The 16,477-nt window shown below is 35.8% G+C and overlaps 1 protein-coding gene across 2 annotated transcripts in view; it reads left to right on the forward strand.

Moving 5' to 3' along the window:
* Positions 1-16,477, forward strand: part of LOC121414893 (centrosomal protein of 135 kDa-like) — a 68,162-nt gene that overhangs the window by 32,671 nt on the left and 19,014 nt on the right. For both annotated transcript variants that reach the window (XM_041607946.1, XM_041607953.1), the window contains 9 exons: positions 2,078-2,359; positions 3,651-3,801; positions 4,394-4,683; positions 5,931-6,077; positions 10,383-10,475; positions 10,770-10,832; positions 11,758-11,931; positions 13,288-13,365; positions 16,256-16,407. In XM_041607946.1, the coding sequence (XP_041463880.1) occupies positions 2,078-2,359; positions 3,651-3,801; positions 4,394-4,683; positions 5,931-6,077; positions 10,383-10,475; positions 10,770-10,832; positions 11,758-11,931; positions 13,288-13,365; positions 16,256-16,407 (1,430 nt within the window). The remainder of the gene's footprint in view (positions 1-2,077; positions 2,360-3,650; positions 3,802-4,393; positions 4,684-5,930; positions 6,078-10,382; positions 10,476-10,769; positions 10,833-11,757; positions 11,932-13,287; positions 13,366-16,255; positions 16,408-16,477) is intronic.

Raw genomic sequence — 16,477 nt, forward strand, 5'->3', positions numbered from 1 at the left:
TGAAAACACTATTAGCGCTCAATTAAGTCCCTGTAGGCCACTCCCCTACTGAGTCGAATTAGCCAGTCAAATGCGCTCTTACAACGTAAGATTTTTCTCCTAGCGCGCAGTGTCTCTTCACTTTGCTGCCTTGCAGCGCAGCACCCGGCTGCTGCAGGTGCACTGCACCACTATCTTGATACAAAGAATTTTTGCTGAAAAATAATGCTAAAAGTATTTGCATTGATCAGAGATTACAGGTTCGTTATGTTGTTGAATTAACTGTTGTCTTTTCTCTTTCTCTCTCATTTATTGTACCTTTGTGCTTTTCTCTTTTTTTTCGAACGCGTTCTGATTTTCACATCCCCCTATTTGAATCCATTTGTAGCTTTCTTTTTTTTCTTTTTTTATACAATATTTTATTTGCCTCTGTCTTGGGGCCATAATGGAGGAGGGGGGGTTCTTCTTTAATTTAATTCCTACTTATTTAAAAAACTACATACTGTTCATTTATGAGAAATATTCTCCAACAAAAAGCTGATTTGAATAAACATATTTTAAAAATCAAACAAGCATAATTAGAAAAAAATTATTAAATTTGATGTACAAATGTATGACATTTGTAGGTTTTTACAGGTGGGGAAAACGATGGCATCACTCACTATTTTTTTTCTTTGTATTTTATTCTATATTCGTTTAAATACTAAAGGGGTCTATGCTTACTTTTTCATTGTCAGAAACAAGGTTTAATTCACCCCTGCACATTGCTGCATCTACCATGATTTGAGAATTTCATTATTGTCAAAATAGTGTGCAAAAACAAAATAGTTTATGATTCTAATAATAAAAGAAAATATAGAAAAATAATAGTCATATTTTCCCTATAAGTACACAATTTCTGTCTCCTTTTTCCCCCTTTTTCTAATATCTTTATTACCAAATATAGTCCCAATTCCTTATTTCATTTGTTTCTATATACCACATTTTCCCCCTTTATTCTATTCCCTTATACCTCTCTCCTTTATTCTCTTCCTTCCTCCTAATTTTTGTTGCAGTATTAAACCGATTTGATGATATTTTTATGAAATGAAGGTCACATTTAGCAAGATATGATGAGACTTAATGGACCTCTTATCACTATTATCTTTCCCCACTGGAAAGTCCGCTAATTGAGCGCTATGAGAATTTTCAGAATACCGAAAGTCTTGTAAGTACTTCAAGCAGTCATAACGCGTACTCTTGCAAGTGCGCGCAACTCAACCCTGCCAAATAAGGAAAGGGGCACTTAAATGACTTTTCAGAATACCAAAATGCTAATTGAGCGCTAATTGACCGCTAATTTAGCTTTCAGAATACCGTCCCAGGTGTAATTTCCACTTCATGTACATACATGTATACTTATCATTTTTCCTACTTTGTCAAATTGAAAATTTGGTTCCTAAACAGTTAATCCTACCATATTAAGTGGTATAAAACCAATTGGTATTAAACTTTGATTGCGATTGGCAGCTGAGTGAGCAGTCGCCATAATGGTAATAAATTGTAACTCTTTATGAAACAGCTCATGGTCTCAGACCTTCGTCCACTTCTCACAGACCAAACCAGCAAAATCATAGTAGAACATTTCTAAATGTTTTCAGTGCAAGTCAACCCCAATCAGGTGCATCTTGACACATCTTGAATAACATAGAAAAATTGATTAAATCCCGGGATCAAATTCCTGCTAATTTTGAAAGCTCATTCAGGATTATTTCATTTTGAAAAGTAAAGTACGGACCTTTTGTTGGAATGAGAGCTCACCTGAGATAGGGGGTACATTAAGCAGTTTTCCGGATTTAGGGGCGTCTCCAAGGCAAAAAAAGCCAGCGAAAAGCCCTCGAAAGGGGGATTCAGAAATTTTGGCAGACCTTCGATAGGGGGGTGCTTTCAAAGGGAGGGAACGAGCATAGGCGTACCCTACATAACACTGAGGGGGGGGGGGCCGGGGCATGGGCCCATTCATTTCATTGTCATAGTTGATGCTGGATACGCTGGTGCCAATAATAGTTAATTTGCTTAAAGAAACTAAGAAACATAAATATTTCTTATATTGGAACAGATTGAGTACCTTCAGCAAGCCAACCGTGAGCTTGACCGAGAGTTGAAGGACACACGCCTGGCTCGCGAGTCGGCCATTGAGGAAAACATCGTGCTTAAAGGCCGTAATGATGAACTTGCAGGAGAGCTACGTGATGTGGACAGATTGGCCAAACGTTTACAGGCGGATAAGGACAGTGTGGTGGCTGTTGCTGATAAGGATCTATTTGAGGCTAAAGCAGAGATCAGAGGATCAACAAGGGAGATTAAAGATCTTGAGGTGGAAGTAGAACAACTGAGACAGGTAAGCGTTATTTCTTACTGAAACATATGATCGTATGGAGATTACAGAATTTAGAAGTCAACAGGTTCCATTAATCCAAATCTGTGATTATTAGGAATTCAGTTGCGGTTTTTAGTTGGTCTTAAATCATTGTGGAGCATCTTCCTGAAAACCAGATCAAATGACATTCAGAATGTGGACACTCATTTGTTATTCCTTAAAATGCCTTCTGGGTAATAATTATGGAACGCCATGATTGTCATCTCATTCATTTCATTTAGGTTTTATTTCCACAAATCATGAACTTTACAAAACTTTGAGGTAAGTATACTGAATAGTATTTTACGTACATAAATATGAAATATAATTAACAAGCATTCACAATTAATACGCTACATGAATGGAGTGCATAAAACATAATAGTAGAGGAAACCTTTGGAAGGGCAATTCCACAGGTTGGTCCTAATCATGTAACGTGAGTAACCGACACATTCCAAAGATTTGCCAGGAGCATAATAGAATTTCCCAAGTTTTGTTTTTATACAAAGGATAGTCAGACTGTGTACTTTGTTGTAATAAGGAGATGTTTAGTTCCTATCAATAACAATGGAGTTACAGCTCCAAGTATGAGTCAAGGTGTCTCCAAATGTAACGTGAGTAACCGTGGAATAGCCCGGAAGCAGAATACTTGTAGATAATGTTCTCTTTTTTTATATTAGTCATTACAATCACTTATTTGAATGCACGTGACAACACAAATGTGATGTAATCATCCGACATACTTAAGCGCTATGTAGAAACCCATGTTCATTCAACAGTCAGATTGTGATTTTACTCTGTTGCAATTTTTTACCGTGCACTTTACAAATACTGTCTAAGGCACTTTAAGCATTTCAGGAACTACCGGTAATCCTCCCAGGTACCCATTCATTTCACCTGGGTTGATTACAGCACACAGTAGATTAATATCTGGCTGAAATAAATTACACCATTCCTAAGAAAAGAAGTGGGGGCCCTTATTTTCAAAAGCAACAGTCATCTAATGGCCAGACTACAATTGTTCTACATTTTCTTTTTGATTGTGTAATATAATGGCATTGAACCTTTACATGGCAAGATTCATAACTTTCTTGCAAGACTAATGATAAGCTTTATGTTTTGTATTTGTATGTTTATATGGAGAGTAAGAATCTTCTTAATTGTAATATATTGATTTGTTTGCTAGTGATTGTTGTGAATGTGTAATGTAATAATGACATTGAGCCAGTAGAGGCAAGATTATGTATTCATGTTTTTATTTGTATGTTTTTAGGAGAGGAAGAATCTTCTTGATGATATTGATTCATTGAGGACAGAGGGTGCGGTCAAACAGCAGGAAAACAAGAGACTTCAGAATCTAACAGATAAGATACAAGAAGACAAGAGAAAACTTAGCCATCAGGTCAACAAACTCACTGCAAATGGTAAAGAGGAAAATAATTCTGTGCTTTGATCGTCAATGTTAACCCATTTATGGCTTGTTTCAAGCCTCATTTGATCAACTTTTCTTCTTCAAACTAGCAGCATCAAGATTTTTGTTATTACCATTGCTTCATTTTCATTTTTAAGTTCAGTTGGGAAATGAAGAAGAAGCTAGAAATTGTTCTGTTAGCACGGGAAAAGAGCAACTTTGAAATTTGATTGCATTGCCAAATTATCTCTAAAAGGATTGGGCTGTCTGAAAGGTATCAACATGTAAGAAGGGCAGGGGGTTGTCATGAGATGCCCCTTCTATCTTTGGCTGCTGAACACAGGGTCACAATGAAGCTCAGCTATCTGCATGCACTTTCCTCACAACATCAGTTGCAAGCATGTATAATTTTTTTTTTCAGATAATCATTTTCTGGATTTATTATTTTCTTTAATTATGCAAAATTGATGCATGACAAATGATTATTCAAATGTAAACAAAGAATTTCACTAATACTGTTTATGTACATGTAGATGTAATTTTTACAACCGGTTTTCCTTGTGTATTTCTTATTCAAATTTGTTCTGGTTTTGACATCATTCCAGAGCGTGAATTGGTTCTAGAGCTTGAGAGGATGCGGAAAAAAGTGGGCGGAGTCAAATCCAAGAAGGACGGGCATTCCTCCAAAGTAGAGAATTACATGAAAGCCCTGGAGGAAGAGAGGGATTACTACAAGGGGGAAGTGGAGGTATTGAATAGGATTCTACGTACCAGAGGGTTACCCTCCTCTACCCCATCAAGCAGGGAGAGGAGCCCTAAAAGAAGTGGTAGTCCAGGGAAAGGAAGCAGGACTACTAGTCCTAGCCGGTCATCTGCCAAGGATGCAAAGAATAAGGTACATGTACAGACAAGCCAAATCATTTCTTGTTTGTTTCTTTATTTATTGTTATTATTATTATTGATATTATTTTCATTATTATTATTGTCATTATTTAAAGGTCAAGTCCACCCCAGAAAAATGTTGATGAGAATCAATAGAGAAAAATCAAACAAGCACAATGCTGAAAATTTCATAGAAATCGAATGTAAAATAAGAAAGTTTTGACATTTTTAAAGTTTCGCTTATTTTTCACACAACAGTTATATAAGTATGCACAACTCAGTGACATGCAAATGAGAGTCGATGATGTCAATCACTCACCATTTCTTTTGTTTTTTATTGTTTGAATTATACAATATTTCAATTTTTAACAATTTGACATTAAGGACCAACTTAACTGATCCATAAGATGTTATAACAATGGTAATACCGTTCAGAGAGGAATAAAACTTTGTCTTACAGGACACAGGACAATGAGGAGAAAATAATAAAATACAAAAGAAATAGTGAGTGATGTCATCAGTCCCCTCATTTGCATACCGACCAGGATGTGCATATAACTGTTTTGTGAAATTAAGCAAAACTTTATAATGTCATAACTTTCTTATTTTACATCCGATTTTGATGAAATTTTCGGTGTTGTGCTTGTTGGATTTTTCTATTATTCAAATCAACTTTTTGCGGGGGTGGACTTGTCCTTTGAAAGGTAATCCATCCCTTTAAAAAAATTAGCTGAATAAAAAAAGAAAAAACAAAGAAGTGAAATTTAAAAATTTTGCTTAATTTTTAACAAAGCGGTATATAAACATCCCAGTCAATGTGCAAATGAGGGAACCGCACATGTCATCTGTTCACCATTTCTTACATGTATGTATATTATGATATGAAATATGGAATATATTTGTTTTTTCTTCATTATGCTGTGAAGCAATGTTTGATTCCTCCCTGAACATATGGAATTGACATTGTCAACATATGGTGATTCAAATTAGAAATACTTTTAATTAGTATATGCAGTATGATCAGAAGTTATCTCTAGTTTACTGGAGTCACATTCACTGCACATGAAAGTAATTTTAGGGGACTGTAGATTTTTTTTTCCTCACAATTTGGACTTTGGGAAATCGGAAGAGTAATTGTTTCCACTGGAACTTTCAACTGTGTTATACTTTTGCAATAATAGTATAATAGTAGAATTAAAATAACTACAATGTTGATTGTCTGTACCTTTCCTGAAATGTGCCTCTTCTCTGTAATAACAGAGTGTAACCCACTATGAAGCAATCATAAGAGTACTAGAAGATGAGAAGAACTTTTACAAGAGGGAATATGAAACCCTCAAGGTACTACGAGCCGCTCAGAAGGTCAGTCCGGCCAAGAAGGATCCTACCTCATCATTCAGAGACATGGTATGTTATTTTCAATAATCCTGTATTCTCTTTTGTCTTCTGTGACCCAGATTTCTTTGATTTATTTGATGTTTTGTTTTCATCATTTATTTGTACCACACATATGATAAAATAGTTTGTGGTAATTTGGAGGGGTGGGGGGGGGGGGTGGGAGTGAACATCATGTCATTGGTGTTCATTCTTGTAATTGCCCATAGTATATTTCGTGGAGGTTTAAAGCTTGTGTATTAAAGCTTGTGTATAGTTTGGGTAAATCCACCAAAATGCACCTATCACTATTCCAATTCATTGCTAGCTAATATGAATAGATATGCCCTATAACAGTAATGATGTGGAGGATATGAAATGAAAATGTGTTTTACAGGATAAATTTTGCGATTTTACATGGAAATTTAACTTGATCGGGTCACCCGATCAAATTAAAATATCTGTGTGTTTTTGTCTTTCAATTTAATCCTATTCCAAATCATGGAATGGGCTGAAACATTCAAGATATGTTTTTTTGTCTTTAACTTTTGGATATCTAATCACTAAATTTATAAGATAAGTGCTTGAATGCCCATTTTTTTAAATTTAAAACAAGCATCGCCGAGAGAGGGCGCTATATATCCAAGATTTGAATATTGAAATTTTCTCAGAGAAGTGCAGTTGGAAAAATATCTAACGGTCTCTACGCTTCAGTAAGACTGTCATATTAGATGATATTCGATTATCAATCACATTATTGACCCTTTACCAAAGCTATACACAGGCTTTAAGTCTGATTTAAAAAAATCATGCTTAATGATAATAATGATGATGATGATAATCGGCATTTGATAATGTGCCATCTATTTAGAAATATCTTTTCTGAGGATCATTATTACTTCACCTTTTAAGCTCATGCTGCCTTCCAGGGCTCAGTACATTCAAGGAATTGATCCGGCTGGGTACCCATTCACATCACCTTGGTTGAGTGCAGCACAATAAAACCACTACACCCCTAAATTCCCTTTTCTCATCATAGAAGCTCTAAATTCCCTTTTCTCATCATTGCATCGGTTAGACCAAGTTCATCAGATGCGCTCTGACATGTACAGTATTAATCAGTGACATTGCACATCAAATTTCATGTTTACGTTGGTACTTGATTGTAGGCAAAATTTTAAGTCATTTAATCCCTCTGTAGCACTTGTGCCCTTTGGCAAGAAGTTTTTTACCCTTTTTGTCTCACCTGCATAGCAGAGTGAGACTATAGACGCCGCTTTTCCGACGGCGGCGGCGTCAACATCAAATCTTAACCTGAGGTTAAGATTTTGAAATGACATCATAACTTAGAAAGTATATGGACCTAGTTCATGAAACTTGGCCATAAGGTTAATCAAGTATTACTGAACATCCTATTAGAGTTTCATGTCACATGACCAAAGTCAAAGGTCATTTAGGGTCAATGAACTTAGTCCATGTTGGGGGAATCAACATCGAAATCTTAACCTGAGGTTAAGGTTTTGAAATGTCATCATAACTTAGAAAATATATGGACCTAGTTCATTAAACTTGGACATAAGCTTAATCCAGGGTTCCCACAGAAATTCGAAAACAGAATTCCAGGACTTTTCCATGACTTTTCCCTGACTTTTCCATGACTAAATTGCTGCTTTCCATGACTTGCTTTCTGGCACCGTTTCCAAAATCAGACACATTATGATGGCCTCCATAACCTCCCCTCACAGCCATCCATTCCACCTACTACCTTACTCATGACATGTACATCTACATGTATTATCATTGGTATATGGTCTGTTTCTGACCAGGGTACAGTACCATTTTCGTTTCACCAACATCAAGATTCAAAATTGTCTTGAACACAAACTCATGTAATTTCTTGAAATGACAGATTTCCATGAACTATTTCCAAATTTTCAGAGCATAGCATGCAGATCTTGTCACAAAAGTGAACTACAATACATGTAGATGACAAATTTTACAGGCATATTGAAATTAGGATCCTGAATTCACCTTTACTACAAAACTTCCACATAAAAGTCATGGAATTCTGTTTTCAAATTTCTGGGGGAACCCTGAATTATATGAAGATGAAACACTTTACATATGTCACACATGAGCCAGTTATTACAAAAAAGTGACATTTGAGTTTTACAAAAAGGTGACATGAAAAAAAAAGGCTAACCAAGAAATCCTCATCCTAAAATTCTCAACATAGTGCTGCATTTCATTCTACATTACAAAAAAATTAGGCCATTTGTGATAAAACTTGAGGACACCAGCTAAATTAACAAGTATATTTCTGTATATGCTTAAAAAATAATGAAGATATATTGAAAATTGGACATTTGATGCCTATTTTGGTATTTCATTAAACTTCATTTTCAAGTAACTTTTCCAGAGAGGACACATTACTTGACACTAAAATAGCAATTGAAACATCTTGTGTAACTAAGAGATTCAGAATCTTTTGAATGTATTGTGTTCTGATAGCCATGCTGGTAGTGCATGATCAGTTGTGACTTGATATGTGAACTAATTGCCATGAATGTTGAGTAAAATTGTACAAACCTTGAAATTTAAATTCTCTAAAAACATCTACGAACGCAAAACTGGTTACAAAATGTGACATATCAAAATACATTGACTGATTGGCATCTTTTTCATTGCAATTATAAAAGATGAAATTTTCTGTAGTCTGGTTGTCCTAATTTAATGTAAGGAGCAATCAATTTATTCATGGCCATGAGTATTTTGAGAGAGGAATGTGGACTGTGGCTGTGTTATACATGTATTCACAAAAAACTTTTTTATTAAATGTTATTTCAACCTTGCTAGCCCTAACACTAAGTCATCTTGGATTTTTGAACATACAGACAACTGACTGGTCTTGTAACTAACCCTAGTGTATTACTTGACCCTTTACACCATGGTTTAGACACCAAATTCATAATCCTCAGACTGGTATTGAACAAACTACCGTATGTCCTTTTATAAAAAAAAAAGTAACTAGAACATCAAACATTTTGTACTCCATTTTTGGAAGCCATCTTGGAATTTTGAACATACTAGACCAATGAGTGTCATTGTAACTTGTCCCTATATATAATTTGACCCTTGAAACCATAGACAAGAAAATCATATAATCACCAATGGATATACATAATTAAGTATGAGAGAACTTTGCGAGACACGACAAAACAGAAAGCTGTCATAGCCATGAGATAAATGCAATTCCACGACTTTTCCATGACTTTTCACAAATTTTACAAATTCCCTGACTTTTCCCTGACTTTCCAGGACAACAAATTTTTCCAGGATTTTCCAGGATTTTCCATGACCGTGGGAACCCTGGTTAATCGAGTATCACCAAACATCCTGCATGAGTTTCACGTCACATGACCAAGGTCAAAGGTCATTTAGGGTCAATGAACTTTGGCCGATTTGGGTGTATCTGTTGAATTACAATCAAAACTTTAAAAGTTTTTGGATCTGATTCATGAAACTTAGACATAATAGTAATCAAGTATCACTGAACATCCTGTGCAAGTTTCAGGTCACATGATCAAGGTCAAAGGTCATTTAGGGTCAATGAACTTTGGCCGAATTGGGGGTATTTGTTGAATTACCATCATAACTTTGAAAGTATGTTGGTCTAGTTCCTAAACCTTGGACATAAGAGTAATCTAGTATCACTGAACATCCTGTGGGCATTTTAGGTCACATGACCAAGGTCAAAGGTCAATGAACTTTGGCCATAATGGGGGTATCTCTTGAACTACCATCATAACTTTGCAAGTTTATTGATCTGACTTTTGAAACTTGGACATAAGAGTAATCAGGTATCACTGAATATCATGTGCAAGATTCAGGTCACATGATCAAGGTCGAAGGTCATGTGAGGTCAATGAACTTTGGCCACATTGGGGGTATTTGTTGAATTACCATCCTATCTCTGTAAGTGTATTGGTCTAGTTCATAAAACGTGGAAATAAGAGTAACCAAGTATCACTGAACATCTTGTGCGAGATATAGTAGTTTTCAAAGTCAGCACTGCTGCTACATGTATGTTGAACTGCGTGATGCAGGTGAGACGGCCAGAGGCATTCCACTTGTTTACTTTTACTCTCCACCCAGGTGAAGTAAAATGTGTACCTGGTAGGATATAATTACTGATCAAGGTAGCCATGCTCAGGCCAGGAAAATAATGTGCAGAGCTTTGAAACGTTGTATTCAGCACTATATACATTGTATATATATATATATAGCACTTTATTGATATTAATCATGACATTGTGTATTCTGTTTTCTTTTTTTCAGAGTATTGCTGATGAATCTGAGTTAGTGAATCTCAAGAGAGAGAGGGATGATCTTCAGTCACTTGTTGATAAGTTTGAGAGACATATGTCTGAGGTAAAGAGTTTATTTTTAAAATCCGGCAGCTACAGCGCCCCCTATGATATTTTGTGTGATAAAAGAAGAGGAGAGAAAAAGGCCTGCATTGATTTGAAAATCATTTTCTCAAAATCATTTTTCATACAACTAATAAAAATGGTACAATGTATAACTTATTTATACATTTTCCCTTTGGTATGATATTATTCACTTATCTTTGGTTTTTAAAATTTTATTGAAAGATGTTGCAATAAATGCTTTTTTTGTACCAGTTTTCTTATTTTTTCACATATATTATATTTCTAATTACAGATTCAAACTAATGTAAAGGTCCTCACCTCAGAAAGAGATAAAGTCAACTTATTATACCAACAAGTAAGTGAGAATTTAGTGTCATATAGTTACAGGAAATTCAAACACTATGGGAGATCAGTTCTATTGATAAAGATGATACAGAGAAAGAGGGAATTATGAAGAGTTTTGAAGCTTGCAAAGTTTGAAAGCTTGCAACTTGAATTTATGTTTAAAAAATGAGTCAGAAATTGACATTATTTTGATAGAATTGAAGACTTTAGGGGACAGCTTTCCATTTGTTTTCAACTGTTGCATGATTTGTCTGTCTTATTCTGAAATAGTTTTGTGTGAACTCAATGTACAGTATACAGTGTAGAAATAATGTTCCTATAGCATGATGAAAGCAAAGAGGATGACCGATCTTCACCATGAAATATGATGATAAAAATCTTCACATTTAAGTGTATAATATATTGAATGTTGACTTCATTAGCCTGCCATTTCCAAACAATTGTTGGCAAGTATTGCTGTATAAGATAAACTGATACATTCCAGGGGAGCGTTTCATCAATATTTTCATCCGACAAGTTGTCAGATCTGACATCTTACAGAACAAATATATTCAAAATTTTCGATATTTCTCAACAAAGCTCAAATACTTTTGACCCAATGAACATAATTCTTATGTTCCATATGACTCTAATTAATATGATTACCGGTAATACACCCTAAATTTCTGATATTTTAAGGGCAAATCTATGTTTCTTAGGCACATTTATATGGCAACAGAACAAATGGGAATTATTGCAAAAGGCTGAAAACTATTCAAAGGGGCTTTGAGACCAATCCATAGGGTGTTCAGTGATGTGGATTAATTTGATGTACCTGGATTGATTCAAGCACTGGATTAATTGGTAAGCATTGGATTCATCTTAGCCCTATTAAGCCCTGGATTAATTATTTGTAGTAAAAAATATCAATATTCTTTTTTTGATATGTCATCCAGGCAAATGATGAGTTACAGAGATTGAGGCAAGAAGTTCTGAAGACCCCCCAGTCCTCCCGAGCATCTCTGGCAGCTCAGTCCATTCTGAGGAGGGTTGAAAATGAGAGGGACGATGCCATCGCTGACTTACGCCGTATGACAACAGAAAGGGATAGTCTGAGAGAAAGACTAAAGGTAAGAAAATAAGGATGTACAGTAGGCCTCATCGTGTACATGTACATTCACCAGCTGTTGTGTGTTATTTCTCCTGTACGTATCCATGCAAAGGAAGGTACTCGCATATATTCATGTATATAGTCACGCATACAAAATGCAATGTGGGGCAATATAACAATATTACCAACCTATTTGTATTGCCGGACCCCCATTTTGCTCCCTTTCAACTTTCCTTCTTGTACCACTCAAGTCTTAGTCATTTGAGAGAATTAAAAATTTTCCTATAATGGAGCACAAAGTTGAGACAATTCATTCCAAGAATATCCTATATATAGCTCGTTGGATGTACTATGGAATTGCTCCTTTACAAAAGCCCACTGAACAGCTCTAAAACGTACTAACATCAGTGTGAATGGCCTTCTGGAAACAATTACTTTGATTGCTATTTATTTTTTGTTTTATTTTGGTGCCTTGCTGATGTGTAAATCAGGTGTACACAAAAAGGCAGGACTATAGCCCAAGTTTTTATGTTGGCTGGCGGTTTACCCAAATATTTTTTGCGGCATATAGGCCTACCCGGCATAGCGTATCATGAAATGAGGATTGATGGGCAAGTAGACACATCGTCGTACGCACCACAAACCGTCCTGTTTCCAAAGTTTCATCCCGTATCTTTATATTTTCTTGAAGTTAATTATTTACGCCACAGTGGGCATCGTAATAGAGAGAACGGTTTGTGGAATAGATACAGTGCGCTATCACAGCTCGCGATTTCACCACGAACTGTCCGCTCTGTTACGATGCCCACTGTAGCATAAATAATTCACTTCAAGAAAATATAAAGACACGGGATGAAACTTTGGAACCTGAACTATCGAACGAAGACACCGATAAACAATTTGCTCTCCTTGTAGGTGCACTTATTGCTGGTTTTAAAAAAGCTTTTCTTTAAATGCGTTTTCTGCCAAACTAACTTTCGCATCGAAGTCGCAGAGAGGACGGTTCGTGGTGCGTGCGAAGACATGATAACCCTCATTTAATTATACAGACCCCACACATATAAATTTCTGATTTTCTACCGTGCAAGCTGCAAAAACTGACATACATATTATGATTATGCAGGCCTGACACATGAGCTGAATTTCTTCATTGATCTGAAAAAGGAACTTTCAAATAGTATTTGAAGGTTTCAATTATGAATTCTGAAAACAAGGTGCTTGATATGATATTAAAAGGAGATTGCAAATTCAGTTATTTTGAATATGAAAAGCTAATGGTACATATGCTTTTAACAAGCCTATGGGTACGTCTACATGCCTGTCACAAAGTAAACACTGAACTTAAAATCCTTCATTATGAAACTCTTATTATCAGATATCAACAGACACTCACCTGAGTGATAAGGCTAGGTTAGAGCAGAGGGTGGAGGATCTAGAACACCTTTTATTAGTGGTAAGTATAAGCAAATCAACATATTTCTTTAATAATTCTTCAAGGGTTGGCATTATCAATCGACAGGATTTTGATGTTACATGTTTATCCATAACATGTTTTCTCAATCCAATGCATTGAAATCAATATGTATTACATAGTTTGAAATATTACAATGTGTGCTCCAAAAATCATAAGATGCCTTCCCTTAATCAATGTCTTTATTTTATATAATCTACATATTATAACAGTTTTAAGACATACTTGCTTGTACAATGTAGTATTGAGATGGAACACTGACATTACCAAACCTAGGAGAGGCTTTGATAACATGTAAATTACACTATATAGTCTGAAAAATTGCATAAGTATTTAGTTTATAAGATGTGAGCTTAAAGACATACATTGCCTGGACATGATGGCGCTATTGGACGGTTTTGTTGTGTGCTGTACTTGCCGCCATCTTCACTATGAAGATGATCAACATAATTTGCATGCAGCTGTCAATCATCAGCCGGTCGCGAAGCAGATGCACACATTCACAGTACACATACGCTACGCTGCTTTTGGCTACACTAGCTTTGGCCCAAACATCTTCTGATATCACTTCACACTGTAAAAGGTGAAGCCAATATGCCAGGATCTTCAAACAGCAGCCGAAGCATACTCAAACTGAAAATTGTTGGCAGTTTGGGCATTCAGAACATGGCCATCTCTGTAAAAGTCATACTATAAACGCTGTTATTTTCTCGGGATTGATTTTTCGCGCTTGCCGGCTTCAAAACATATTTTCGGAATCTTCATTCGCGCTCCACACTGACACTCCATAATCACAAAGTCACTTGTTTCCCATCTATGAATGGTTTTGATTAACATTTATGCGACGAAAGTGTATTTTCTGATCATAATTCTAGCTCTAAAGCGGCGTAATTCAGCATTGTTTTGATCCAATCATGAGCTTTTGTGACATTTAGTGCAACTTTTCTTTGTGGGGCGGACATCGGGGAAGGCAAAACGGAGGAACTGAGTATGGCCTGGTATGGACGGCGGAGCACTGAGTAAGGACCGGGGGATTACGGCTATTCAAAGTGCATGGGATCAATCAACAAACCTGGGGTGGAATTCTGAAAATTGTCTTAACTTTTCTAGTAAGTCAGCAAGATAACGGCTCGTTAAAATTCTATTAAATTGGTATTCTGAAAATTGTCTTATCTCTGTTAGGACTAATAGAAGTGTCTCTTCTGAAAAATGATAAAGCACATTGTTGATGTGAGGCGAAATTTCCTTGCGCTTTTTTGCGCCCCCGACGCTTATGCTTGTGCGCTTCTGTGCTAAAAATACACGTGGCTCTTCTCAAAGACATATTTTCTCCGAAAAAATTAATCGTCTTGAACACAAATTTTCAATTATCTGAAAAAACTACCAATCCATCGTTATAATGTCTTTGGGAAGTCTCCTTTTGTAAAATGTGATGTTCTTGCGTGATGCAGCAAGAAATAATTATTTCAGACGGACAAATATCGCATGCAACAATAAGTTACAATAGCCCCCTACCTCTTGTAATTTTTCTTGTATTTACCAAGGAAGTTAACAGAATGCAAAGATAAGATAATTTTCAGAATACATTTTATCTCGATCTGTTATCTAGCACAAAGGGATATTAATGCGCCGTTTTTAACTTTACGCATATTAGTAGCTCTGACATCATTCACGCTCAGCGAAAGTTACAAGAATTTTTGGAATACGGATTTTATCGTAACTCTAAAGATACAAGAATATTTCTCTTAAAGGTCAAGTCCACCCCAGAAAAATGTTGATTTTAAACAATAGACAAAAATCAGACAAGCACAATGCTGAAAATTTCATCAAAATCGGATGTAAAATAAGAAAGTTATGACATTTCAAAGTGTCGCTTATTTTCAACAAAATAGTTAATGAACGAGCCAGTTACATCCAAATGAGAGAGTCGATGATGTCACTCACTCACTATTTCTTTTGTTTTTTATTGTTTGAATTATACAATAATTCAATTTTTACAAATTTGATGATTAAGACCTCCTTGCCTGAAGCACAAAATGTTAAAATAATGGAATTCCATATGTTCAGGGAGGAATGAAACTTCATTCAACATGACAATGACGAGAAAATGAAAATATTTCATATTTCATATAACAAATTACAAAAGAAATAGTGAGTGAGTGATGTCATCAACTCTCTCATTTGGATGTAACTGGCTCGTTCATATAACTATTTTGTTGAAAATAAGCGAAACGTTAAAATGCCATAACTTTCTTATTTTACATCCGATTTTGATGAAATTTTCAGTGTTATGCTTGTTGAATTTTTCTCTTTTTATTCAAATCAAGTTTTTGTTGGGGTGGACTTGTCATTTAAGACAATTTTAAGAATACGGCCTCTGGGCGATCGACCCAACGTCTTCCTAAAAACTAAACAGATCTAAACACTCACCAATCAAACAGCAAAAGCAATTAATATTTCAACCAAAATCGTAATTTAAATACTGATCTGCGACTGTTAAAAAAATTGATCGCATTGCTTTGGAACAAATTCTCGCGATGCATATGATTTTGGAGGTCAGGCTAGCTTGCTTTAATGTCGCCCTCTATAGGTCTAAATATGCAATCTCTTTGCCAAAACGATACATGCAGTTGAACCGCGGTTCAAAACTTGGATTAAAATAGAAGCTCATGAATTTGTGTGTTTTTAAATTTGCACTCGCTGATCTTGCCGCAAAATCCGTGAATTTCCACTTTTACAGTAACGGTGCCAGTGGGCAGCTGGCACCGCGTGCAGCAGGTATGTATGTCCATTATCCAACAGCTCCCTCTTGAATCCCAGGAATATATACCTTGAATTTTACTGATATTCATCCTCCATTTTGTTGTTTCAGGCGGAGCAGGAGCGTAATAGTAGTCAATCAAGGGTGTCATCCATGCAGGCTATGATTAATACTCTAGAGGAACAGGTTCGTACCCAGGTCTTTAGGATAGAAGAAGCCAAAGAAGATGCTTCATCAAGCAAAGCACAAGCATCCAAACTCAGGTAACAATAATCTATATTACTTTGTCTTAAAAAGGCTACAATATTTTGATTCATGTATTTGTGTAACCAG

The sequence above is a fragment of the Lytechinus variegatus genome, chromosome 1, assembly GCF_018143015.1.
Source record: "Lytechinus variegatus isolate NC3 chromosome 1, Lvar_3.0, whole genome shotgun sequence".
Lineage (NCBI taxonomy): Eukaryota > Metazoa > Echinodermata > Echinoidea > Temnopleuroida > Toxopneustidae > Lytechinus > Lytechinus variegatus.